This window comes from Girardinichthys multiradiatus, chromosome 22 (assembly GCF_021462225.1).
Source record: "Girardinichthys multiradiatus isolate DD_20200921_A chromosome 22, DD_fGirMul_XY1, whole genome shotgun sequence".
NCBI lineage: Eukaryota > Metazoa > Chordata > Actinopteri > Cyprinodontiformes > Goodeidae > Girardinichthys > Girardinichthys multiradiatus.
The window spans coordinates 25,801,812-25,829,068 of NC_061814.1; the positions used below are offsets into that span (position 1 = coordinate 25,801,812).

Consider the following 27,257-nt stretch of genomic DNA (forward strand, 5'->3'; position numbering starts at 1 on the left):
TTGTAGCTTCACACTGAATGCATCAAAACTGTGAATTAACACATGTGGAATTATATACTGAACAAATGAGTGTGAAACAACTGAAAATATGTCTTATATTCTAGGTTCTTCAAAGCAGCCATCTTTTGCTTTGATTACTGCTCCACACACTTTTGGCATTCTGTTGATGAGCTTCAAGAGGTAGTCACCTGAAATTGTTTTCCAACAGTCTTGAAGGAGGGTCACCTCTTCTGCGCCGCACAAAGACACGGTGGTTGGAACCAAAGATCTCAAACTTGGACTCATCAGACCAAAGCACAGATTTCCACTGGTCTAATGTCCATTCCTTGTGTTCTTTAGCCTAAACAAGTCTCTTCTGCTTGTTGTCTGTCCTCAGCAGTGGTTTCCTAGCAGCTATTTTACCATGAAGGCCTGATTCACACAGTCTCCTCTTAACAGTTGTTCTAGAGATGTGTCTGCTGCTAGAACTCTGTGTGGCATTGACCTGTTCTCTAATCTGAGCTGCTGTTAACCTGCGATTTCTGAGGCTGGTGACTCGGATGAACTTATTGTCCGCAGCAGAGGTGACTCTTGGTCTTCCTTTCCTGGAGCGGTCCTCATGTGAGCCAGTTTCTTTGTAGCGCTTGATGGTTTTTGCGGCTGCACTTGGGGACACTTTCAAAGTTTTCCCAATTTTTCGGACTGACTGACCTTCATAATACAAATTCCAACAGTCTATTCAGTAGGACTATCACCTGTGTACCGTATCCACCTCCTGCACAACACAACTGATGGTCCCAACCCCATTTATAAGGCTTGAAATCCCACTTATTAAACCTGACAGGGCACACCTGTGAAGTGAAAACCATTTCAGGTGACTACCTCTTGAAGCTCATCAACAGAATGCCAAGAGTGTGTGGAGCAGTAATCAAAGCAAAAGGTGGCTACTTTGAAGAACCTAGAATATAAGACATATTTTCAGTTATTTCACACTTTTTGTTCAGTATATAATTCCACATGTGTTCATTCATAGTTTTGATGCCTTCAGTGTGAAGCTACAATATTCATAGTCATGAATAAAAAAGAAAACTCTTTGAATGAGAAGGTGTGTCCAAACTTTTGGTCTGTACTGTAGTAGAAGGAACTATCCCACTGAACTAGTCTATCCAACAGGTGGTACTGATCATATAACAACAGGTGCTGATTTGGCATGTTTAGCCTCCTTCCCAACATAACAAAAAGTCTACACCAATAAACTATCTGTCACCTCCATTTACTTCTCTGCAGTGATCTCCTACCTGTGACACTGGTGCCATGTCCAGCTGTCTTTCGATGCCTTGGGTCTAAAATCGGACCGACCTAGGTTCATGATACGGGAAGAGAAGCGCAGCAGGCGTCGGTGGCCATATGGCCAGTTCATTCGGGCAGCAGAGGATGAGAGACAGTTCTCTTCATGAGCACAAGTCAGCAAGTGGAGTGGTCGGTCTTCCAGGTAGGTTGTCTCCTGAACCAACTGGGCATCCAAAACAAGGTCCGGAGCAGCTAAAAGGTGTTGAATGTGAGATATGTTAGTTATCACAGCAGAAGAGAATACCTAAAGGTTCTAAATAAAAATTCAACTTACTCTCTGAGCATCTGACCCCAGCTGCCTTGACTCCACCTCCACGAGGGCAGTGGATGTGGTTGTTGCGACGACACTGTTGGATGGAAAGCTCTGTTCCCACACAGTGAGTCCCAGTAAGAATCACTTCACTTGCATTTGAGTTACCAGGCCAGTACCATGTTTCCTGCCAAAGACAGAGTGTGTTGAGAAGAGGGGCACTATAGTTCATTATTTAGGTAACCAGGCACAGATATTATAATTAATTGGAACTAATTGTTGTTACAGTAAGTGCTGCTTTGTAAGTTTCAGAGCAAAATCCTTTAAACGTTTGAGAAAACCTGGTGACTTCAGACAAGTTGTAATTGGAAGTTGGCTGAGGCGATACCTGATGAGCACTTGCAGCAAAACCCAGACTGAGCTGTCTGCACACCACCATAGCTTCATTTATTCCCCAGTTTTCACTGCAGACAGAGCCCCAGCGCTTACGTCCCCCAACCTCCATCAAAACTTCCACATGTCCTTCTGAAGAGGCTCTACCACCAGCAAGACGTACCTGTACAACCATGAGATTAGAAGACAGAAATGGGTCATGCAAAATTATAGAGCGTCACCAAGAGTAGTAAAAACCTCATTGTTGTACCGTTTTCTCTATGCCTGTCTTGGGAACGTTACAGCGTACTGAAGCATCCTGAGTGTGTTTGAACGTCCATGGTTGGACTTCCTGGAAGTAGCATTCCAGGATGGAGCGCTCTGACCCCATACACTGTACATTGTTCAGATGAATAGGTCCCGTACCTAAAGAGAAAGGAAAAGATGTAGAAGATTTGAGGAATGCAGATATGACCAATAAAAAAGGCAATGGTAATATTTCTTGTGTTTTGTGCCATCCAATGTAAGCAAAAAAGAAGCACACATAAGTAAAGCCTTTTCTCCGCTCAAGCATTAAGCCATCAATGAAAAGTTTCTATCTGTCATGACAAAACAGTCCTGCGAGCCAAAGATGGCAGCAAAAACATCTACTTTAGGCATCTGTCACAACTCATTACCACCATTCTTTTTTCTCTGAGCACATCAACAACAACAATCACATTGTGTGTAGTCTGCCACCCTGAGTGAGCAAGCAAGGCCAAATGTGTGTCAGCACAACACAAATCTGACTGGTATGTGCTACCACCAAGATAATCTCTTAACAATATAGAAGATGATGAAAAAAAAAAAGTTTTTAAGAGCAAAATGTTAGTGGTAGGCCTACAATTGGCTACAGGATGTGGAAACAGAAAACGAACAGTGGGTTCACTATTTCGTTAAAAGGTTCAAACAGCAAAACCTGCAGAAATCACACAACAAATAATAACAAAGTGAAACACTAGAAGAAAAGAGCCATAAAGAAAGATAGGTGGGACTATATTGCGGCCTAACTTGATCTGTTGTTGTGCTGGTTTGCACATGCATTGGTTCAATCCATATGTATAAAAAGTACAGATCTTCCCTACTTCCACATCTATCTGGAAGTGGGGAGACAAGAACATTGTCCCTGTAATTTAATTCAGAGATGATGACAATGATGATGATTCTAAATTAAGTATTTACCAAAAGCAGGTTTCGTTCAGTTATTTAGACAAATTATGTTTTCAAAAAGTTGTGGGTTAAAACATATTCAATAGTCACAATTTTGATGAGAATTGTAAACATCTTAGGTTATGTCTGCATGTTCCCCAAATCATGATTCGTGCATAATGCTGAAGTTGAAGTAAGAGTCTCATTAGTATCAGACATGTTTTAGACATTGAATTTATAATGCTGAATTTTTATCCTGTCCAATTATGTATGTGATTTTTTTTGTACTTAAAATTTGCCAGCAAAATTTTCACTTGCAAGAATTCACCTGAAAAAATTCAAATGCAGAAATTCGCCTGCAAAAATTCACCTGCCAATGTGTTGACCTTGTGGTGACTCGTGCCAAAGCAATCAGCACTAGAGTCAAGTGGCTGATAATGCATCTTAACATTGGAACCCACCTGTTAAAAACCTGGATGCCACCAGTCCTGGCATCAGGACAGCTTAGATTAGCTCTATTTTAAAATCACGTAGACTTGTAAAGCTTGCCTGGATATCCATTAGGACTGCTCAATATATTGCAAATGTTTAATTTGTATTGTATTGCACCGACTACGCCAAAACAAATTCCTTGTATGTCCAAAAACGTACTTGGCAATAAAGCTTTTCTGATTCTGATTCTGATTCTGATTCTGAATGTATTATCGCAATATCACCATATGCTACATGCATATCACAAAGAACTGCCTGGACTATAAAGACAGTAACACTTGTTAATTACCTGTGAATTTACTGCAACTCATATCTGACATTCGCCAATATTATTGCAAGTCACTTTTTCCTAATATCATGTAGCACTAATAACCATTTATTACAGAATCTTTAAATCCCAGTTTTTGATCATTTTATTTATAAAAATTCTGAATAGTAGTATTGTCACACCTTTATTCGCCATCTAAAATGTAACTAGTTTATAAAGAATAGGTCCACTTTCAAAGACAGCTCTAAGAGGGTCAAGAGAAAAGCAATAAAATATTCATTTTCAATTTTATATTAGCACACATTTAACTTTGGATTGTGTAACTCAAAAGCTAAAGTGATCAATGAGATGGCTAAAGATTTAAGTATTGATGTAGCAAATAAAGCAAAAAAAACATAAAGTAAATATGAACCTTAAATAATAATAATAATAATAATAATAATAATAATAATATAGACTTCATTGATCTCACAATGGAGAAATTGTCGTCTGCATTTAACCCATCCCATAGGGCTGACATTGTGCGGCGCCAGGGGAGCATTCAGGGGCAAAGGGTCTCATTCAGGGACCCAAAGTGGCAGGCTGTGGGATCCGAACCAGTTTAGTTGTAGGCTCTCCGGGATGCAAATGCCCTATTCTCTAACTACTAGGCCACCACTCCCCCTTACACTAAACGGGGATGCGATTCTATTGGATGATTATTTACAGAAAAGCCTTTGATTATTTACAAGGAAAAAAAAGTTGTTGTGCAACCAATGTTCTTCCCGTATGAAACACATAATAAGGGAATACACAAATATAATTATATGAAAGTAAAGCAGTATATAAGACCAAAATGTCATGGTGGTTTAAGTCACCAGTAACTTATAGATATTTTGTCACAGCCTTACTTTTCTATTAGGTAGTTACTCTGAGTAAAAACGTATGTTCAGTTCTCAGTATGAGTTTCACACAGTAGATCATCGGTGGCACACACAAAACACAAACACAAAAATCATGTTTCAGTATGTATTCCAGTTCTAAAGTTACTACCCAAGACAAATAAATATATGTACATGTGTTCTTTACTCTATTTGAAAGTAGAAGGATAATGTTTTAATTTTGACAATAATATCATTTTATTTTATTTATTTATTTATTTTTTCTTTTTACCATGTCTTATCTGGCAGAGTAGCACTCAGAATTGTTGACTGAGTGCCAAGAAGAAGCCCAACAGATTTACTTTCACAAGTGGAGCATTATGGCTAACGCAAAAAGAAAGAAATTTTATCGGAAAGTGCTTCGGGAATATTTCAATTGAAATAGACAAGGAGATGGAAATGAAAAAGAAAAGAAAAAAGAGAAGCAAGAAAGAGAGAGAGGTAGGACAAAAAGAAAAAAGGAGAGGAGAAAAGAAGGGGTAAAGAGAATACAAGATAACACCCTAGAAGACTGCTTCTACACCTGCAGGAACTTATATAACAACAGCATTGTTACTGAGAAGAGCACGGTACTAATGAATGCAAGATGTATTTAGCGGTAACTGCAGCTCAGTATAGAACATTTGTGTATCTGTTAACACCTGAATCTAAATACAAGGTTTCTCCATAAAAATATGCAATAGCGAGTGTGAGGAGCCACAATCCTGCCCCCCCGGACCCAGAGGAGATCTGAGCTACAGATATCCAAAGGCCACCCAGATCACTTGAACCCCAGGAAGGATCACCGCCAGGACTACTGCAACACCCTCAGAGAATAGCAGAGGAAAGCCCCAGGGGAAACACCCAGCAGCCACAATGCAGAAGCCCCAGGGAGCTGCAGCAACGAGCCCACAGGCACTGCCGGCAGCCGTCTACGCCGGAGCAGATCCAGTCAACGACCTGGACCCCGGGGCACATAACTCCCCAAGCAAAGACCCGACAAAGCCAGGAGGCCCAGGCCCCGGCAAGCAGCCACTGGGTGTAAGTCAGCCGATACCAAAGCACCCAGTCCGAGACAACGAAAACCACCAATACACCAGCAGGCAGAGACACCAGCCACCGGCAGGGCGTGTGTCAGGGAGGAAATAGGTCCCACATTCCCACCCTCATGCATACACATAAGAACACTCACACCCACACAACCAATGTAAAGACACACAACAAGTCAACAAAGTACACTCACTCACATTTCCCATACATGCTCTATGCTCCCAGGTCCAGATACCGATACCCCAGAGGAGCAACCAGCCCCCGGACCCAGGAGGTGGTCCCCTTCTTCCAGGGTGGAGACAGAAAGACTGGCCCATCACCAGCCCAGACTAGAACCCGACTGACCCTAGCCCAGACCCCAACCCCCATCTCCGACCCCAGCCCCCAACAACTCCCATCCCCATCCGGAAAGGGGGCCACGTACCAAAGAGGGGTCTACAAAGTCCAAACGAGCCTGCCAACCGGAGCCATCCCAGGATGAAACAGTCCCAACCCCCCCATGAATTCCGATCTCAACCCCATGAGCTCCTCATCCCCCATAAACACCAACATGAATCTCTTCCTCATTGCTTTGTTTTGATGCTGCTTTGTAAATGCACAGAGGAACGTAGCAATCCACATTTAAGTTATGCCCATCTTCATGCTTTCAACTTTAAAATAATGTATTCATTTGATCTAAAAGGTCTAAAAGGTATTGAAAAGTTTTGGTATGAATACATGTACTGTTATACGTAATAGCCCATGAAGATGATTTAAAGGTTCATATAATAGCGTTTGCATAAACTGATATAACATTTTGGTGATTGGAGCAGTTTTAATTAGAAATCTGGTTTGGTCTTGTACCATCTCAGGCCAGCTCCTAGCTTCAGCTAATCAGCTCCAGTTAATCTGAACTTATATTTAAGGAAGATGCCGGAACAGTTGTCTACCACTTCAAACAGAATATCACTATAAAAATCCCGAACTATCCCCTTAATGCCCAGACATGCACCACAGGACTTATCAGAACCAGATGACAAAATGAAAGTTTGTCAAATGTTCGGAAAATTTAACTTTAGCTCTGCTGGTTCATCAAAAAGAAAGCCAGCATAAACAACATCTACAGAAATAACATAAAATTAAATTTGCTTTGATCATCTGACCAGCTAAAGCAGTGGAACGTCGTCCCACATTTCATCTCCTTCATCATGTTTTAGACTACACCCTAGAAGCCTGAGGCATGGGGAAGCCGTTCTCTCTCAAATATCATAAGGGTGGAGACACCTCTGGAATAGCTGGATACTGACTGTATCTGTGGGTGACACAAGCGCTGGACATTTCCAATTGAAGAGAAAAAAACAAGCATTGAGTGAGTAGATGAAAAGCTAGCTTGGATCTTGCAAGATTTTGTCTCTGGGTTGAGTTGCCAAATACCAAAATAACCCACCATGGCTTTTCTGTGTGAGTGTGTGTGCACACATGCATATGGTGTTTGGGCAGCTGGTACTACTGGCACAGAACTCATATAATCACAGCAATCAACACATTTGCAGCTCACGAGGTAACACACATTGACAAAGGCAAACACACATGCCTGCACATTATCTAATCAGTCAGGGCAGACGGGTGCGGTGTCTACGATAAGGAAAAGTCTCCATGTCTTCTTTGGAATACCATGACGCACGGTAAACACATTCAAACAACCAAACTGCTGACTGGATTAAATATGGATTTTTCAGAAATGTTCTGACTTTGCTTTAAGCAGTTCTGTGTCTTACCTTGGCCCATAAAGGCTCCATGCAGGGCATCCTGGGCAGTACCAAAACCAAGCTCTCTGCACACAACGCTGGCTGCTGTTCGGTCCCATAAATGATCAACAATCGTACCCCATTTTCCATTTCGGAGAACCTCCACACGGCCTTCACCCAGCCTGGGGCCTGCCTTAAGACGCACAGGCTGTACAGGGTAGAAAAAAATTTTTTGGGATTCAGTTTTTTAATACAGAGAGAAATACGGTGTGATTGTGCTGACAGGGATAAATCCTACCACCACTGGATAAGGAGCTTGGGGTCTTCCTGAAGAGATGCGAGCGAACTGAGGTCCTGGTACGCACTTGGCCACTGCAAATTGTCCATTCTTACAAGGGGTTGGACTTCGGGGGATTGACAGCTGAGCGTGACACTCTGATAGGGTGTTCTCCACACCCAGACAGTGAACCTTCTCTACCCAGAATCCCTTCTTCTTTGCCATGAGGCTCACTCTGAAAATACAAAAAGAGGGCATTGTTGATATATTTTTATAGATCTGAAAAAGGTTTCAAAGCCATCTCTAAGCCATGTCTGAGCCTTTTGGACTCTGGCAATCCACAGTGAGGGTCATTCTCCACATATGAATTTGTGGAAAATGACTCCATGTTCCATGTTTTCTCCGTGGGAAAACATGGATCAGTAGTAAACCCTCCCAAAAGTGGCCAAAATTACTGCAGGAGGTCACAAAAGAGCTCTGAACAACATCTAAAGAACTGCAGACCACCCTTGCTTCAATTAAGGTCAGTGTTCATGATTCAGCAAGTAGAAAGAAAGACTGGGAAGAAATTACATCCATGGGAGAATTCTGAGGTGAAAGCCACTCAGGACCAAAAACACCCCACAAAATATAGCTTTTTCATAGTCTTTATATAGTAGTGATATAAGGATCATAACAGAATCAACAATATCTTGGATTCAAGTGGATAAAATTAGCTTTCAGTGTAAGATGGCTGAACTCAGCATTAGAGATATGGTAAAAACTCTGGATCTTGAGTGGGTTCAAAGTAGAGCCGCTGTTATACCCCCAGGAAACTTTCTTTAGGAGGTTTTCCAGAGACTGGAGAATAACCTGGGGCAGAACCAGAACTTGCTGGAGCAACAGCATATCAGTTCTGGCCTGAGAATGCCTTGGCTTTCCTTAATAGACTTGTTATCCGAGTGACCTGATCTTAGAGGAGACACTGACTCGATGGATAGAATTTCAGCAACAGTCAACCCCAAGGTCCAAATTTACATCAGGAGAGTGTGTTAGAGTTTAGCCCCAAACAAAACAAAGTGAAAACACTGAAAACTAAACTGATAAAGCATCTTTGAACCAAACCAATGATGCAGATTTGCATTAGGACTTCACATATCTCACACTATTCAACTATAGACAAGTAATTGTGTTTTTATTACCTTGTTGTCGGATCTTTAACCTTGGTATCCCATATTTTCCTGCAAAGAAACAAAAACAAAAATAATTTGTGAAATATTTCACAGTTCCGTAAAGCTCTTGTACCATGATGTACACAGGCTCCTGTAGAATTAAAATTAGTTGTGCACAATGAGAGTATAGTTATTTATAGGACAATAGTCAACTTTAACATTGATTCATAAATTACTTGAGGCCAACATTACATGCATACCAAGTATGAAAGAATAAAAAAACACCACCCAAGCTATTCCGAAGTGTACTTGTACCTCAAAAATCCCATGCAATCCATACATTTGTCACATGCCACCTCAGAGGCACCATGTGTTTATGGAAAAGCATCGTTTCAACCAAGCAAATATTTCAACAAAAGCTGTAGCACTATGCAGGAACCAAACAATGATTTATGGACTGGCTAAGCTGGCTCACTTTGGAGGGCGGTGACAAGGAAAGCCCTCTGTTCTCTTTACAAAGACGCAAAGCAACAAACAGTACATGCCACTCGCCCTATGCTAGCTCATCCACAGACCACTGCAAAGGCCATATTCCTTCTGCAACAAAAACATTGGCTAAACAATTAACAGATGCACACACGTACAGGTAAGCTAGAATTATTAGGATCTAGCATGTACCAACAGAAATCATTAAGTCAAAAATCATATTTGCTGTAACAAGAGCACATTTAGACTGAGATTTCATAGGAACACATAAAACATATACACCATCCCTTTACATCTTGTGTTTTCATCGATATAGCATCACGTGTTAAGAGCTTCAATGAAGAACACTTGAAAGAAATGTTCCCTAAAACATCCATGCTGTTTTCCATTTTAGAGAAACAAACACATCTATGTGTATCTGAATGAAAGCAAGGGCAGGTCAATATTTGCATTCCTGATATGAAACTCAACACACTCATGTAAAAGTTACAGCACAAACCTTGAAAAACAAACTAAGAATGTTGGAATCAAGGGGCTCATTGTCCATAACATAATGTTATGTTTGACAGCTGCATGAAGTCATGGTCTGCAGAATGTACACTTTCCAGATCATATAACCTGTTTCCTGATGGTGGTGTCCCAAAAATATCACTCATCAAAAAGTATTTCAGGATTGTCTTAAATTTAGCATACTGCCATTTCACAATCATCTGAGGTTTGTACACATTCTTTTGGAATATTAACATCCAGGTGGGTCGTTTTTCTGGTCCATGTAAAGCACAAATTCAGTTTCCAGGGTTCGAATACAGGATAAGATTTTGAACATTTCCAAATGAAATTAAAACTACTAAAACAGCCTAATTTACTCCCTTTGAAACAATGCTAGGCCTATATACCTTTGAAGGGATAGCATAACGCTAGATAAACTTTCAGCAAATTGTGACTGGCTAACTGGAGCATCGCACTTATTCTTTACAGCGTCTTAAATTACTCTTGTAAAATATTGTAAATGTGTCTGCCATGTTGCTTTGCAGCAGTGGTTAATAGTAAGCTTGGAGTGTGCATGTACACATCATCTCATGAGGCAAACAAGTCTGTGACTTGTTAGTGACCTCACCACAGGCAAATCAGCTCACCATTCTTCCTCTTCAGAGAGCAGGCTGTAAATGATACCTTCTGGTCTTTCATTCAACTGAATTACATATGTGCTGAAGTTCATTCATTTCATTCATAAGTGCATCTAGTCGTAATGGGGAGTACAAACTGTGTGAGAACATTTCTGTTGAAGCTCCACATCAATGGACTGAACAGGCAGCTAATACTGTGCTTTGTTTAAGCAAACTGTCTCTCCAGCGCTTCTTGTGAAATGGATGAACAGAAGTTAATGATAGGGGCTCCTACAAAACAGCTAAATGACAAGCATTTCAGCATAGTTTTAGTTACATCACTCTCACACTGCTTACTAATTTAATTATAATGACAATATTTGTTGTTTGCTGCCAGTTTTGTCTTAGAGAATACTTCACCGAAACATTAAGAAGTAACGGTGCTTCTCTGTGGAATAGAGCATTACTGAAAATTTTATATATTTCAAATATTTGGTTCAAAATTTACATTCACTACACAAAGTGTGACATTTCAGGCATTATTTCAGTTATTTTGATGATTTAACCTTACAGGTAATGAAAACTCAAGATTAAGTTTCTCAGAAAATTTGAATATTGCATAATATCAATAAAAAGTGATTTTTAATACAGAAATGTCGACTTGCTTAAAGCTGAACAGTATATGCACTCAATCTATTTCCAAAACTCCTCTTCCATGAATTGCTGCATCAATGCAATCATCTTGTGGCTGTGTTGAGGGGTTAAGGAATCCAGGCTGGTTTAATAGCAACATTCAGCTTGTCTGCATTGTTGGTTTTGTGTCTTTCATCTTCCTCTTAATAGTACCCCACATGTTCTCTGTGGAGTTTAGATCAGGCAAGTTTGCAAGCAGTCAGGCGCAGTGATACCACAGTTATTAGAGAAGGTATTAGTACTTTTGGCAGCGTGAGCAGGTGCCACGCTTTGCTGGAAAAAGAATATCTTCACAAACTTGTCAGCAGAGGAAAGCATGAAGTGTTGTAAAATTCTCTGCTAGACAGCTGTGTTGACTTTGGACTTGATAAAATACAGTGGACCAACACCAGCACATTGTCGAAACTTCACACTGGACCTAAGGAAACTAGGATTCGACATCTTTCCACCCCCTTCAAAATCCACTATCTTGATTTCAAAACAAAATTCAAAAATTACCCTTTTTGCCGTCAACCCAAGAAAAACTCTTTGGGCGTCTTCGGTTCCCGAGTAGGTTAACACAACGAATGTGGCGGTTGTAGCCCATGTCCTAGACTCATCTGTGTGTTGTTGTAGGATCTCTGCTCCTCCCCTTCTGGTTGGTTCTGGCAGCTCATTGTCTGCAGCTGCAATGCATTCTCCTAATGAGCTCATGGGCTTCTTAAGGTAGCTGCTGATACCGACCTTTGCTGGAACATAACCTCGGTTATGTGGACTCCTGTCTGCCTGCCTATCCGTCTGCCTGCCTGCCTGTCGACCTGCCTATCGGCCTGCCTGCCTGCCAACATCTGGTAATACTCCCTCCTAAGGACTGCACTGTAAATATTCTCATCACCAGTACTCTCTCTCTCTCCTTGGATTCCTGGGTTTACCTCCTCCTCCTCTGGCTTCTGGACAACTCCAACTCAAGATTCCTTAAACAAAGTCTACAGTAGAAATAAACCTCATTTACTGTCTTATCCTGTGTGCTGAGTCTGTTTCATCCTCTGGTTTTGTTTTACTTCGACTATTTAAGCAATTCATGATAGTATGTTCCAGCCATCTAACATGTCGAAGAACAATTCAGATGATGAACAGACTTCCTTAAAGGAATGCCTACAATCTACTGAAACCATGCTTCAACAGCTACTGCAACAACAAAGGACTACGGATTCTCATTTCACGGAACTTGGTGGTATGGTTCATGCTATAAGCGAAATCCTAACCAAACTCTCACCTGCCTCTTCCAATCCTCCAGTTCATTTAGAGAATCCTCAGCCACCCACAATTCTATCTTCTGGGATCCGAGAGCCTGACTTCCGTCCTAATAACTTTGGTGGTTTTTCTCTCCAGTGTGAATTAGCATTTAGTCGTTCCCCCTCCCTTTTTCCTACTGCTGCCTCCAAGATTACTTATATTGTTACCTCGCTAAAGGGATCTGCTCTGCGCTGAGCGCACACCTATTTGGCATCTAACCCCATTGAGTCTCTTAGTTATGCCATTTTTTTCAGTCACTTCAAGAGAGTCTTCGATCAACCACTCCAGCAGGAGGCAGCGGCTAAGAAGATACTCACCCTCAAACAGGGAAGGAGAGCGTTGGCGGAGTTCGCCGTCGACTTCCGGGTGGCAGAGCAGGAGGTGGGTTGGGATGAAGCGGCACTCAAGGGTATTTTTGTTCATTCCCTTGCAGATCAAGTAAAGAACCAGTTGGTTTTGAGAGATGAACCCGAAAGACTGGATGAATTAATCAACCTATCGATCCGCATTGACAACAGTCTAAGACAGAGACAAACAGAAAGGAACTACAATTCACAGTGGTAGCACTCTCTGGCGCCTCGAACCACTTTCCTCGATGCACCCACTTCCTCTTCAAAGGGATCTGCGGAACCGGAGCCGATGCAGATTGGTCACACTCGACTCTCCCCAGAGGAACGACAATGTCGCTTTGAGGGTGGTCTTTGCCTATATTGTGGACAAGGAGGACATTGGGGCATCACAAAATGCCCCAAGAAGGGAAAAGAGAGGGCTCGTCAAAAGGTCAGGGGACTTTGGTGAGCATATCCCATTCTTCCCCTGTCTTTCGTCTGTGTTTTCCGGTCACTATTATTGTTGGCCAAGAGAAGTTTCCTGTTGACGCTTTTATTGATTCTGGTGCTGAACAGAATCTTATTTCCTCGGATCTGGTTGATAAACTTCAAATACCCTCTCAGCCTCTCAACCATTCCCTTTCTGTCACTGGCATCACTGGTCAAACCATGTCTCAAGTGAGATTTAAAGTGCCTCAGCTTCACATCATCACCTCTGGTAACCATCATGAATGGGGTGAGTTCTTTGTTGTCTCTTCCATCTCTCCACAATTAGTTTTGGGGTTTCCCTGGTTGCAGAAACATAATCCCGCTATTAATTGGGTGGAGGGCAGAGTAGAGAGATGGAGTAATCTCTGTCTCCAGAACTGCTTAAGAACTGCTGTCTCTCACTCTATCAAACAACTCAAACCTTCTGAGCCTGTTGATCTGTCCAAAGTTCCACCTGAATACCACAATCTCGCACCTGTGTTTAGCAAACAAGAGGCTCTTTCTTTACCTCTGCATCGCCCCTATGACTGCCCTATTGATCTCCTCCCAGGCGCTCCGCTACCATCCAGCAGACTCTTTAATCTCTCCGGATCCGAGAGAAAGGTCATGAAAGAGTACATTGAGAATTCTTTAGCATCTGGGATCATTCGTCCTTCTACCTCCACTGTTGGCGCCGGATTCTTCTTCGTGGGTAAGAAGGACGGCACATTAAGACCTTGTATTGATTATAGAGGATTGAATCAAATCACTATTAAAAATAAATACCCACTACCACTTATTGATTCCATACATGAACAATTACATTCTGCCAAGATCTTCACTAAACTCGACCTGCGCAATGCTTACCATTTGGTCCGGATCCGAGAGGGTGATGAGTGGAAAACGGCTTTCAAAACCCCCTTGGAACATTTTGAGTATTTGGTTATGCCTTTCGGGTTGACTAATGCACCCGCTGTTTTCCAGGCTCTTATTAATGATGTTCTTAGTGACTTTCTCAACCTCTTTGTTTTCGTTTATCTGGATGACATTTTGATTTTTTCCCAGGACATAGAACAACATCGCCAGCATGTCAGAACAGTTCTCCAGAGGCTTTTTGAGAATCAACTCTTTGTTAAAGCGGAAAGGTGCGAATTCAGTGTCACATCTGTGTCTTTTTTGGGTTTTATTTTTGAGGCAGGCAGGTACAGAACTGATCCCGAGAAAACCAAGGCAGTGGCAGAGTGGCCTACTCCAACTGATCGCAGGCAACTTCAAAGGTTCTTGGGATTTGCTAATTTTTATAGGAGGTTTATAAGGAACTACAGTCAGGTCACTGCACCTCTCACTCAACTCACCTCCTCTCTGAAAACGTTCCATTGGACTCCTGGGGCAGAAAGGGCATTTGGTGAGTTAAAGACTCTATTTTCTTCAGCACCCATAGTGACCCATCCTGATCCATGTGCACAATTTATTGTAGAGGTTGATGCTTCTGACATTGGAGTAGGGGCTATTCTATCTCAACGGTCTCCTCCGGATGATAAAGTACATCCATGTGCCTATTTTTCTCGTCGCTTGTCTCCAGCAGAGCAAAATTATGATGTGGGCAACCGTGAACTTTTAGCCATCAAGTTGGCGCTTGAGGAATGGCGGCATTGGTTAGAGGGTACTGAAGTCCCTTTTCTCATTTGGACTGATCACAAGAACCTCTCCTACATTCAAAATGCCAAGAGACTTAACCCCAGACAAGCCCGTTGGTCTCTGTTTTTTGCTCGTTTTCATTTTTCTATCTCCTACAGACCCGGTTCCAAGAACATTAAGCCTGACGCTCTCTCTCGCCAGTTCTCTCATTCTGACCAACTCAAGACTGAAGCTTCCATCTTACCGGATACTTGTATTGTGGGAGCCCTCACCTGGGCCATTAAAAAGGACATCAGGGAGGCACAGAGGTCCGAACCTGACCCAGGTACTGGCCCAGTGAGCAAGCTGTTCGTTCCCAACTCTGTCGTCAATAAAGTTCTGGATTGGGTGCACAACAATAAACTGACTTGTCATCCTGGGATGACTCGTATGATCACATTTACCAAAAGGTATTTCTGGTGGCCGACTATGAACCTCAACATTAAAGATTTTGTTGCAGCTTGTCCCACATGTGCTCGAAACAAGAACACTAATCAACTCCCTGCTGGTCTTCTTCAACTTCTGCCCACCCCTAGCCTGGTCCCACATTTCCGTTGATTTCATCACTGGTCTCCCGCCATCTGACGGTAACACAGTCATCCTTACTGTTGTTGACAGATTCTCTAAAACAGCCCATTTTGTTCCTTTACCCAAGCTTCCGTCTGCATTGGAGACTGCCCAACTCTTGGTTCTCCACGTTTTCCGCATCCATGGCATACTTTGGACATTGTTTCTGACCAAGGCCCGCAGTTCATCTTGCAAATTTGGAAGGAGTTTTGCAAAGCTCTTGGTGCCTCCGTAAGTCTTTCGTCTGGATACCACCCCCAATCTAATGGACAGACAGAAAGATGCAACCAGGAACTTGAAGATGCCTTGAGGTGCGTAATAAATGACAACCCCTCTTCTTGGTGCAGACATCTCACATGGATCGAATATGCTCACAACACACATACTTCCTCTGCTACTGGTTTGTCCCCCTTTGAGGCTTCACTGGGCTATCTACCTCCACTGTTTCCCAGTGTTGAATCTGACATCCTGGTCCCCTCTGTTCAGCATTATGTTTCCAGGTGTCGTAGGATCTGGCAACAGACCAGGAGGACCCTCCTACGCACTCTGGAACAAAATAAGAGGTTCGCTAACCGTCACCGTTCTGCTGCACCTGTCTACCGCGTCAATCAGAGAGTCTGGCTTTTCACCAGGAATATTAAATTAAAAGATACTCCTAGAAAGTTGGCCCCCCGTTTCATTGGCCCTTTTCTCATCGAGAGGATCATCAACCCATCTGCGGTGAGACTCAAACTACCATCTTCCATGCACATTCACCCTACTTTCCATGTTTCCCAGATCAAGCCAGTCTCGGAAAGCCCCCTGAGTCCTCCAACCAAAACCCCTCCCCCTGCTCGACTCATTGATGACCACCCTGTATATACGGTCAATCGTATCCTGGATGTTCGGCGTAGGGGGCATGGTTTTCAATATCTTGTGGATTGGGCAGGATATGGACCTGAAGAGAGAACCTGGGTTCCCCGTTCTCACATCCTGGAACCTGCTCTCATCACGTCCTTTTACAAACGCCATCTTGAAAAACGTTCTGGATTGCCTTGAGGCAATCGTTGAGGGGAGGTTACTGTAGGATCTCTGCTCCTCCCTTTCTGGTTGGTTCTGGCAGCTCATTGTCTGCAGCTGCAACACATTCTCCTAATGAGCTCATGGGCTTCTTAAGGTAGCTGCTGATACATACCTTTACTGGAACATAACCTCAGTTATGTGGACTCCTGTCTGTCTGCCTATCCGTCTGCCTGTCGACCTGCCTATCGGCCTACCTGCCTGCCAACATCTGGTAATACTCCCTCCTAAGGACTGCACTGTAAATATTCTCATCACCAGTACTCTCTCTCTCTCCTTGGATTCCTGGGTTTACCTCCTCCTCCTCTGGCTTCTGGACAACTCCAACTCAAGATTCCTTAAACAAAGTCTACAGTAGAAATAAACCTCATTTACCGTCTTATCCTGTGTGCTGAGTCTGTTTCATCCTCTGGTTTTGTTCTACTTCGACTATTTAAGCAATTCATGATAGTTGTAGGTCTTGAAGCACTGACTCCAGTCATAGTTTACACCTTGTGAATCTCCACCAAACCTTTAAATGGGCTGTGTATCAAAATTGTCTTAAAGCTGCAGTTATCCCTGTTGCTTGTGCACGTTTCTTTACCAGACTTTTTTCTTCCACTCAGTGTGAAGAGCCAGATTAACAGGACAACTATCATGTCAGAAGTTCTCAGATTGTGTATGCCATAAAAGGGCCATAACATAATATTTATGTATTATAACCCTTTTTTATTGGTCATATATATTTTTTGTTTTAAGTTTTTTAAAGTTTTTTTGTTAAGTTATAAGTTTTATGATAAAATAAATGCAGTCTCCAATAGCCAAAAGCTAGTTTACAGAAATAAACAATTGAAATATATCACTGTGTGAAATTAATCTATGTATGAGGGTCACTGTTTTAATTAAATTAGTGAAATAAATTAACTTTAAAAAAAAAGGAAGTCAAAGCTGCATGAACAATGGAAAACGAAATAGAAAAGTGGAAAGGTACAGCAAGATGAAACCCATCTCCCTCATTTAGAACAAATTGATGCTAAATCAAGTTTTCTAGTAGTAAACATTTTCAAACTCATCTGTACATCCATAATTGGATCTTGCTGTTGAAACAGCGGACCAAAGTAAGATGATTCAAATAACTCCTCTTCTTTATTTGTGCTTGGAAAGCAATCTTGCATAGTCTGTTGCAAGCCAGAAGTATAGCCACTGGAATGCATACGATAATTAAAAGATGGGAAAGTAAATTAGAGAGGTCATTGAGGAGGATCACACAGACACCAGACAGGAAACCACATTTGGACACAAATATGTCACCAAAAACCCTGGAAATGATACCCTTATCACAAGAATTTTTCAGCAGAAAGGTAATTAAACAAATGCTGGTTAAGTCCCCAAATCACTATAGTGACAGAGCAAGAGAGACAGCTGCTGACGCGGCGGACAGTGCAGCACAGCTCAGTTATAATTGACAGTTTTTCACACTAGCAAGCAAAAAGCTCACATGTCAGACTCCTGCTCTCGCTCCTTCTCTCTACTCACTCTTGTTCTTGTTCCTCGCTTCCACTTTCGTCGTTAGCTCTGTTTTAGTCTCTCACACACACGGCTATAATTGGGGGTGTTTTTTCACCCTCAGCAGAAACCCAGAAGAGCTTTGGTCTTGACCAACTTGTAATTACAGCATCTTCAGAGTTTCGTCCAAAAGACACACAGAGCTGAGAAACATGACAGGGCCAAGAATTTCTAAGAATGGACTAAAGAGTTAAAAGGAGAATTACCGAGGGATATCATGGCTAAATATGATCCCAAGCTTCTTTTAAAGGCTGAAGGAAGGTTTTACACAAATTCGTCTTTTTCTGATCAACCAATACATTTGGATATATAATTTCTAGCAATCCATGTTGTTTTTAAGAAAAAAAACTAAATGCTGGAAAAAGATATTTTCAATAAAAGCTTGAGTATGCAGCAAACAGCCGAAACACAGGGACCTTTGTACTCTCAGAACCCATCTGAAGTTGAAAACACATATCAAGAGAGAGCAAATAAGCATCTGTAGAGACTGCAACCAGGTACAGATTTGGAAGCAAACACATAATCATGATTCACACCAGTGTACAGCCTTAGACCTCAGCAAAACACTAGGTCATGCGAAGGCCAGGCCGACTGAGAAGTAACGAGTCATGTCTGCTTCCGTGCCAGATCTCTAAAATTTACACACCCAAAACAATTAAACCTAGTGGGATATGTTTTCCCAAACCTTTCTCTATATATGTAGATACAACCTTTTTTCTTTCCTTGTGGCCTGATTCACACCCCAAGAAAGTAGCAGAAGTGTATTTATCTAGACTCCTTTACTTGACCTTTGGTGAAAACTTAAAAACTATATCTTAAAACAGCGAGTGAACAGATTCTCTGTAGGCTTAACTCCATGTCCTTTAAGCTACACCAACCCTGTCCTCATCTGTCGTCTCCTTCCCCTTGGTACATTGCCAAATGTCTTCTTCAATGTTGCAGCAATATAAATGTGCTCAATCAACTCCTCTCTTAAATAATACTTGTGCATCCCATCTTCAGCTCTCTGCATGTCTGCTGTCAAGTCTGTACCGCAAGTAGAAACTGAATAGACAGACAGAAATGCTCACATCTGCCTTGCAGGCATGCTCTAATAATGAATGATACTGTTCAGAGCGCGAACAGCGCCAGGCTGTGCAGTGAACACCATCTTCTTCAGAGTGCCTTTGATGTCACATGATTTCCTCCATTAACACCAGGAGCTTGTTATAGCTTCTTGGTGTTCACAATAATTTAATAATCTGGGCTATATAGGGACAATCCAGAAAGTCCTTCAGTGATCAAGTTTTCCCTAGTTGGAGTGGTTTGTAAAGAAAGCAAAAATGTTTAAAAAATATTTAAAAGGAAAAATTTCCCCCTCCCAGTTAGACCTCTAAGGTGAATCAAGTCCATTAACTGCATGTAGTTTCGAGGTGTTGGCAATTCAGTTAAAAAACACAGCCAAAACATTGAAGGAATACCCCAAACTATGAATCGCCAAAGGCCCACCTCTTTCTAGAGGCTGCTATCCAGATGCAAAGCCCAAGTGGGTCCCACTTTCACTGATGTTCGGACACTACCCATACTTATAATCTGCTAAGGTGTGATCCTCAAGGGGTTTACAAGTAGAGCTTCCCCTCAAACCACTAAATGCTATTTTTTTCAGCTAGCAGTAAAGAATTGTACATCAATCCCAAAGAAGCAAACAGAGACTTAAAAACACAATTTAATAGGCATGTGGGATTAGAGGGTTTTTATCACCCTTCAAAAAAATGCTCAGTATGTCATTTTAGAAAAATTGTAAATACTTGTACTAAATTTTTTGTGCATCTTGTTCAACATGGGTAAATTAAGATATTAGGTCACTAGCGGGGCTCGATTGTATTCTAAGGAGGTAAAGTCAGGTGTGCTACCCATTGAGGACTGGAGTTTGAGACCCCTGCTCTATACACAGTGTATGACCGCCCCTTCATTAGATAATCAGAAAAAAACGAGGCAACTCCCGCTGCCATCTCAGCCACTTCAAGCAATCAGACTTTTGAGATGGGCTCAGGCCACAGAGGGTGCCGACAAGTCCAAAAAACATGTTGCAAACATGTATCAAATAGATTGAAAGGCTTGAATATATCTTCATTCTCCATTTAAACACAGGGCAGATGTGCCTTGTGTTTCAATAATATTTATTCAAAGCAGACTTTGCCTAAATCTCTGTACTTTATATCTTTTTTAGTGTTACAGTCTCAGATGTTTTTCATGTAAAGAAACCCTTGTGAGTCAAAACTACAGGCTTCAAACTGCTCTAAATACTATCTTTTCACAAGTACCACCTGTGTACTGGCAGCTGTATTAGCCAAAGCTTAAACAAAGTGGCAAGACAAAAGGTTAAAAAGGAAAAAATAATTCGTTTTGGTAAATTGCAGATAGATAAGTTATACACCTTATTTAATTCTAATTACACTGTGTAAGTCAGATGTTGTATATATATATATATATATATATATATATATATATATATATATATATATATGGATGTTTTAAGTAAACAAGTAAGAATGTTGCCCATCAGTAATTAGCCTTGGATGATGACTGTGTAAAATATATTGTATTATAATGTTATGCAATGCAATTTAGTGGTAACAGCTCAGCATAACCCCATTTAAGAAGGTATTAAACATGCTTTTCATTATATATATATATATATATATATATATATATATATATTATATATATACACACTGCCTGGCCAAAATAAAAGTCGCCACCTGGATGGCAGGTGAAGTGATGCACTCATCATGCTCAGTGCCTACTGTACAAGCCTGTGGGGGCAGTGCTATGATCTGGGGTTGCTGCAGTTGATCAGGTCCGGGTTCAGCAACAGTATGTGTTCAAAGAATGAGGTCAGCTGACTACCTGAATATACTGAATGACCAGGTAATTTCATCAATGGATTTTTTCTTCCCTGATGGCACGAGCATATTCCAAGATGAAAATGCCAGGATTCATCAGGAAACTGAGGGTTTAGACAATTTTACAAGAGGTGGCTAGCATCATGAGGAGATGATTAAGGTAAAAAAAATCATTTTTGACAAAAAATGACATAGGCCATTATTTTAGGAAGGTGACAACATCTATCTATCTATCTATCTATCTATCTATCTATCTATCTATCTATCTATCTATCTATCTATCTATCTGTCTGTCTGTCTGTCTGTCTGTCTGTCTGTCTGTCTGTCTGTCTGTCTGTCTGTCTGTCTGTCTGTCTGTCTGTCTGTCTGTCTGTCTGTCTGTCTGTCTGTCTGTCTGTCTGTCTGTCTGTCTGTCTGTCTGTCTGTCTGTCTGTCTGTCTGTCTGTCTGTCTATCTATCTATCTATCTATCTATCTATCTATCTATCTATCTATCTATCTATCTATCTATCTATCTATCTATCTATCTATCTATCTATCTATCTATCTATCTATCTATCTATCTATCTATCCATCCATCCATCCATCCATCCATCCATCCATCCATCCATCCATCCATATACATTATATGATGTGTACATACCTTTGCACATAAATGTTGACTCTAGAGGCATGATGGGGCTGGATGTAAAAGCACATGCTATTACATCCCCATGCTGAGCTGTACTTGTTGCCTTGTCAATAAGAAAAGTCCTTCCACACAAACCCTTATTTCACTTTCCAATAGTTATCCTGGTCACGCATGATATCGATGGCACAATTACACCACAATCAGCACTGATATTATGGCTCAGCATGGGAATCTAAAAGTTAAAGTGCTGCATTTCGTCTGAGAGCTTCAGCAGGAAGATAGCATCTGAAGGAGAGAAGGCAAAGATGTGAGAGAAAGGCAATGAGGTGTGCAGGGGTGATTTGCCAAGAAAGAGGTGCAGAGAAAGGGCAATGGAGAGGAGACAGGGATCCCTTTATCATCATCTTAAGGCTGAATAAGGGGGGTGTAAAGGGTGACATGGGGAGAAGAGGCTGGGTGAGAAAGATAAGCCTAAAGCGAGTCATTTACTCAAAGCAGCTTTGAAAGAGGTGCTGCTGCTATGTTTTTATTCTGCAGGAAAGGTTTGTATTCATCAAAAAAGCTCAGTTACACAGCAGGTTGCCTCTCTAAACAAAGTTTTTGCCAACACGGCTCCTTAGAGACACTCTTACTCACTTGTATGTTTTGACATTGTGCTGAGTTGCCTCTGGAAAGCCGAGCATACCGCACACCACCCGGCTGCTGTTGAGACTCCAACCTAGGTCACAGACTTGTCTCCATCTCCCAGCGTGCTTCACTTCCACTACACCCTCTGTGATAAGGCTTTTCTTCTTTGTAGCTGAGAGGATGGGACGCAGACGGACCTCTTCGATTCGCACTTTACTGTGACCCTGCCAAAAGAGGCACATCCTGTCTATAAATGCACATCTTTCTTAGAATAAAAGAGAGATGGACCAGATGCTGTAAAATGCAGTACCTGGTAGGGGTGGTGCCTTTGGAACCTTGGGATCTCATATGGATGTCCATTTCCATAATATCCGTATCCTGGATGCCTCTGTGTTGCCACAATACCCCCCCACTGAGAAGCAGTGTTGCCAGAAGGCCTGACCTCTGTGTAACCTCTGCTGGCAGATTGGTCCAGTCTAAGCTCGGGGTTGCACACAACCCCTAAGTCTTCAGAGTGTTTACAGTCATTTACCCCCCAACCGTTGTGTTTGCAGTCCTTTATGGACTTCTCTGAGCCATCACATCGTACGTTATCCATCCAAATTGGACCTTATGAAAGAACAAATTCATTAGGACTTTAAATGGCTGTGATCCATTCCTACACAACAACTTAAATCAGGGACCTAAACATCTAACACTTGCCGTTTATGGGCTGCCTGATTTAGGGTTGCACCTTAACAGTGTGATCAGCAGCGGATACACAGTACTTTACTAGGCAGCAGAAGCGGTGTACCTTCAGCTCCCTGAATCCACTCAACCTTCCTTTTAATTTGGATTTAAAAGCACCGCTAAAGAATGGTCATAAACCACAGCACGTGTTCCAAACACTGGCAAGCAAACAGAGAGATTTTTCTTAAACAAATGCTTCTTTTCTATCCATATTTTTTCTCTGCTGGCCTGCCAGTCAACCTTAGCCAATTTTAGACTTTGATCCCAAAAACAAGTTTTCATTGCTGCTTCATGATGTTAGTAACTTTAAAAGTCTGATCAGATGTGTTTGCACGACACTGGTCCAATGAGTTTTTTGCCACTATCAAGAAAAAGCATATATTTACAGATATTTCGCATATCTGTAAAGTTGCTTTTAGGTAGATTATTTGTTTTAGGATTGATGTTTGATATGGTCAGTTAACTGTCGTTAGTTATTCTTAATTTAACTTTGTCCATTTATTTACTAGTATATAAGTAAAATGTGAAACCAGGGGTGTATAATAAATTCAGTTCTTTATCTAACTAGTTTCTTCCTGTGAGCAACATGATGTCAACCCTTTGGTCCAACAAAATTGTTGCTTTTCTTCTCAATGCAAAAACCAATGTCCATGTTAAAAGTGCTAAAAGTAGTTGCAAGCCACACTTTGAGCCATTTTTTTTTTTTTTTACATATTTGACATTTTGAAGATAATAAATAAAAATATATTCTTATATATTAATTCCTTTAAAATATCTCAAAAATGACACAAAGTGATTATTGAAAATTTGCTGAAAAATTTTGAAATGATGCGAAACTTTGAATATTCTGTTTTGTGTCACAATTTTTTATACCATTTAGAGTACATTGAGGGACCAAAATTATCCTAGAATTAAACATTTTAAAATACTGTAACTTCCTAAAACTATGCACATAATATTTGTGCCATTTGGATCCTACACAACCTTCGGTCAGCTTTGGTACCATTTGAATTTCATGTGTAATTTGTCTCTAAGCGCCTCACCTGTCCCTTCTCCATACTTGGCACTGTGAGCCCACGTCACCGCTCCTCGAAACCCCAGTTCTCGGCACACCACGTTAGCCAGGTTTATGTCCACCTCATCATCACAGATGGTCCCCCACGTGTTGTCGTGCAGTACCTCCACGCGTCCTTCGTGCGTCTCGCGCGCAAAGTTGCCCGCGAGACGCACCTTGGCGGCTGGTGCACGAGGCGTTCTGCGCTGAGGGGTCGTGGTCCGCCGAGGTTCAGCACGTGCAGTGAAGCTAAGGCACAGCAGCAGAAACAGCTGGATGCTCAGGCCGAGGGAGCGGGTCATTATGGGTGGAAGGAAGAAGCCTGGTGGTAAAAAGTTTGACACTCAGCTTGGCTCAGCAGGTTCTTGGTTCTTAGATAAATTAAACACTAAAGTTAGGCATAGGTACCAGCTTTCATTATAGCTGTAAGGTCAATCACCTGCATTTTAAATGGCATATAATAGCCTATGAGGCCCTTGCTATAAGAAAAAGACAAAAACAGAGCTGTCTGTAAATCACTCCTGCTGTGAATCCTATCAAGAATGGTGTTCTCAGACATAATTCTTATCTGATAACCAGTGAGACAAGACTTGCCTTGTTTTCTATTTTCTACATTACTGCTGCTGCTGCAGACTAACAGTGATGCAGTGGAAGCCATATATATCAAATGAGTACTTTTCCCCTCATGTCAAACACAGGCATATAATTTAGGTTACAGCAGCACACTTTTGTAAGGCAATTCAGGTGAATAAACATCCCCCAAGGCAAACTAACCAGACAGAAATACACCAGGCAGGTTTTAACTTGGTGCTGAACAAGTGTTTCAGCACAAACAGAAGTGGGGCAGAAGGAAAGAGAGACAGGTTACTTTTAAACAAGACTGGCCACAGGAATACACAGTGCCCAAAAATGCCCCAAAATATATGTGTGTGTGTGTGTTTGATTTCAGGATAAAATTACTAAAGAGGAAACCATCAACAAGTAAATACACTGTGCAAAGTAAACCTCAGCAAACCATATCCACAACGCAGTGTAAACCTTAGGTGCTATTACAGAATGCTATCAAATAAAATATTAAAGTGGAACATTTCTGGAACTCTTGCAGCACTCTTATTAAAAGAAAATATATCTTCTTAAGAAACAGAGCATAAGTGAGTTTAAAAGCATCCTTTATCCACAATTCATCCTTTAAAGCACCTGTTACACTCTCACGTTGAATACCCTGCACTCAGATGCAAATAACTAAAATCAACTTTAAAAGAAGATGAAGCTGAAATATTATTAGACCAAGAAGGTTAAGATGAATGTTCACTCACCTGGCAGGCAGCAAAAGGTTGCAGTGGTGAAAGTCACTAGCAAAGGGAAAGTGACTGTGTGAATGAGTGTGCCTGCTAAATGCTCCCCTCAGTCTCTCACCCCTCTTCCCTCCTTCTCCATATATCCCTCCCTGCTTCTTTCACTACCTCCCTCCTCTTTCACTAGATTTCTTTCTGTCATATATGGACATTATGGTTAACACACTGAAACGTGAAGCTGATTGCAGCCATAAAACTGTCTGCATGATGTGTAGATCTTGTGTAACAATCAACAAAATAACAGCAGTGGATCCATTCATTATTATCATTGTTATTGTTGGGTTTTTTTTTTCCATCCTTGCTAATATTTGTATGGTTTTAAATATAAATTTTAAATTGTTGCTCAAACACATACACAAAGATAGCGTGGTTGCACTGGATTTTATTTAGGGGTGTCAGAGTAAAACAGCCTGAACCACAGTTTTACGATGTTATTTGTTAGAAGAAAAAAACAAATATATTATTTTCCTTCCACTTGACAGATGCAGTAGTTTGTGTTGGTCTAATATATAAAATCCAAAATGTACCTAAAGTGCTTTTGCAAACCACTTTATAAGAACACTGGACTGTAATAATATATGCAGTGTAACTCATTACATTAAGGGTCAATTAATGTTTTAAATGTAACATTCCAAATATTTGATTCCAGCAACAAGACTATTTGATTTTTATAAAAGGATGTTTCAGACTTGCTTACAAATCAAACGGATTCTAAAGCCAATTTATATATTGAATTGCAGTTTATTCTCACATGTAAGCCACTTACACCCCTTTCCTCCTATAGGCTAAAAAGATGCACAACTTTAGGGAAAACGTGTGTAAATTAAACCAACAGGAAAGCGTCTGCTTCCAGAATAGTTTTAAATTCTAAGTTCCAAGTGTCTTAAAGAAGCTCCCTATGCCACAGGGTAGATATTTCCTTGTTGGAACGGCCACAAACCACCAACTCTAAAATAGGGCCAGCCTCCCCGTAGCCATGGTGAACGTGACAGATGAGAATGTGCATTACCACACCGGCCCGGGAATATGCAACAGTTCTATAACCTCTTATTGTGCGTAGAGCATAGGGATTTAACTCATCAATGCAGGTCCAGATGGATTTATCTGAAAATCCAGTCCTTTTTAACTGTACCTAAAGGTCTTGACCTGTCTAAGGTTTCTTCCAGAGGTGCTTGAAACATGTTTGTTTTTTGAGTCTTTTTTTTTTTTTTTTTGATGTTTTTGGACAAATTTAGCTACATGGAAAATGTTGGCATTGGGTTGTTGTTTTGATAAACTGTATTTCTGTTTTCAAGTAAACCTCAGTGGGCAAATTTCTAAGGCAGCATATTCATAGACATGAAAAATGGCAATTAGGACAGGGAGGTAGGAACTTAAACATACGGCACAGCCATTATAAACACTTAGCTGTATGCAGATTTCCAGCCAGTAGCGTGTAAAGTAATTACACATCAAAAAACTGTATGTGCTTACCCTTTGAAGCTGCAGCAGACATGTTTGGGTGTCCTGGACATGGTGCCACTGGGTGGCAATGTGGTGGTCCCTCCCTTACTGTTAAACCCCGAACAGGAAGAGCAGACCCCCTATTAGCACGGCCAAATCAGAGGGATCTCCGAGGCCATAAGGGAAGAAAGAAAAGAACAAGGAAACACACGTGATAAGGTTTAAACTATCACAGTGTGCGACATGCATCAAGTTTGGATTTGTTATAGACTAAACACATCACACTAGACTAGACAGGTGTCCCTGCTTTGTGAGCAAATGCTTTA

At 41.3% G+C, this 27,257-nt stretch overlaps 1 protein-coding gene across 1 annotated transcript in view; it reads right to left on the bottom strand.

The window, feature by feature from the left end:
• loxl4 (lysyl oxidase-like 4) overlaps positions 1 to 25,546 on the bottom strand; it is a 37,030-nt gene extending 11,484 nt beyond the window's left edge. Inside the window, exons 1-11 of the mRNA XM_047351053.1 lie at positions 25,450 to 25,546; positions 24,123 to 24,455; positions 22,661 to 22,959; positions 22,360 to 22,574; positions 9,034 to 9,072; positions 7,874 to 8,087; positions 7,606 to 7,783; positions 2,223 to 2,377; positions 1,968 to 2,135; positions 1,604 to 1,766; positions 1,278 to 1,521 (exon numbers count right to left, since the gene is read on the bottom strand). Coding sequence (XP_047207009.1) covers positions 1,278 to 1,521; positions 1,604 to 1,766; positions 1,968 to 2,135; positions 2,223 to 2,377; positions 7,606 to 7,783; positions 7,874 to 8,087; positions 9,034 to 9,072; positions 22,360 to 22,574; positions 22,661 to 22,959; positions 24,123 to 24,435 — 1,988 coding nt within the window. The 5' untranslated portion in view covers positions 24,436 to 24,455; positions 25,450 to 25,546. The remainder of the gene's footprint in view (positions 1 to 1,277; positions 1,522 to 1,603; positions 1,767 to 1,967; positions 2,136 to 2,222; positions 2,378 to 7,605; positions 7,784 to 7,873; positions 8,088 to 9,033; positions 9,073 to 22,359; positions 22,575 to 22,660; positions 22,960 to 24,122; positions 24,456 to 25,449) is intronic.
• Positions 25,547 to 27,257: the final 1,711 nt, after the last annotated feature.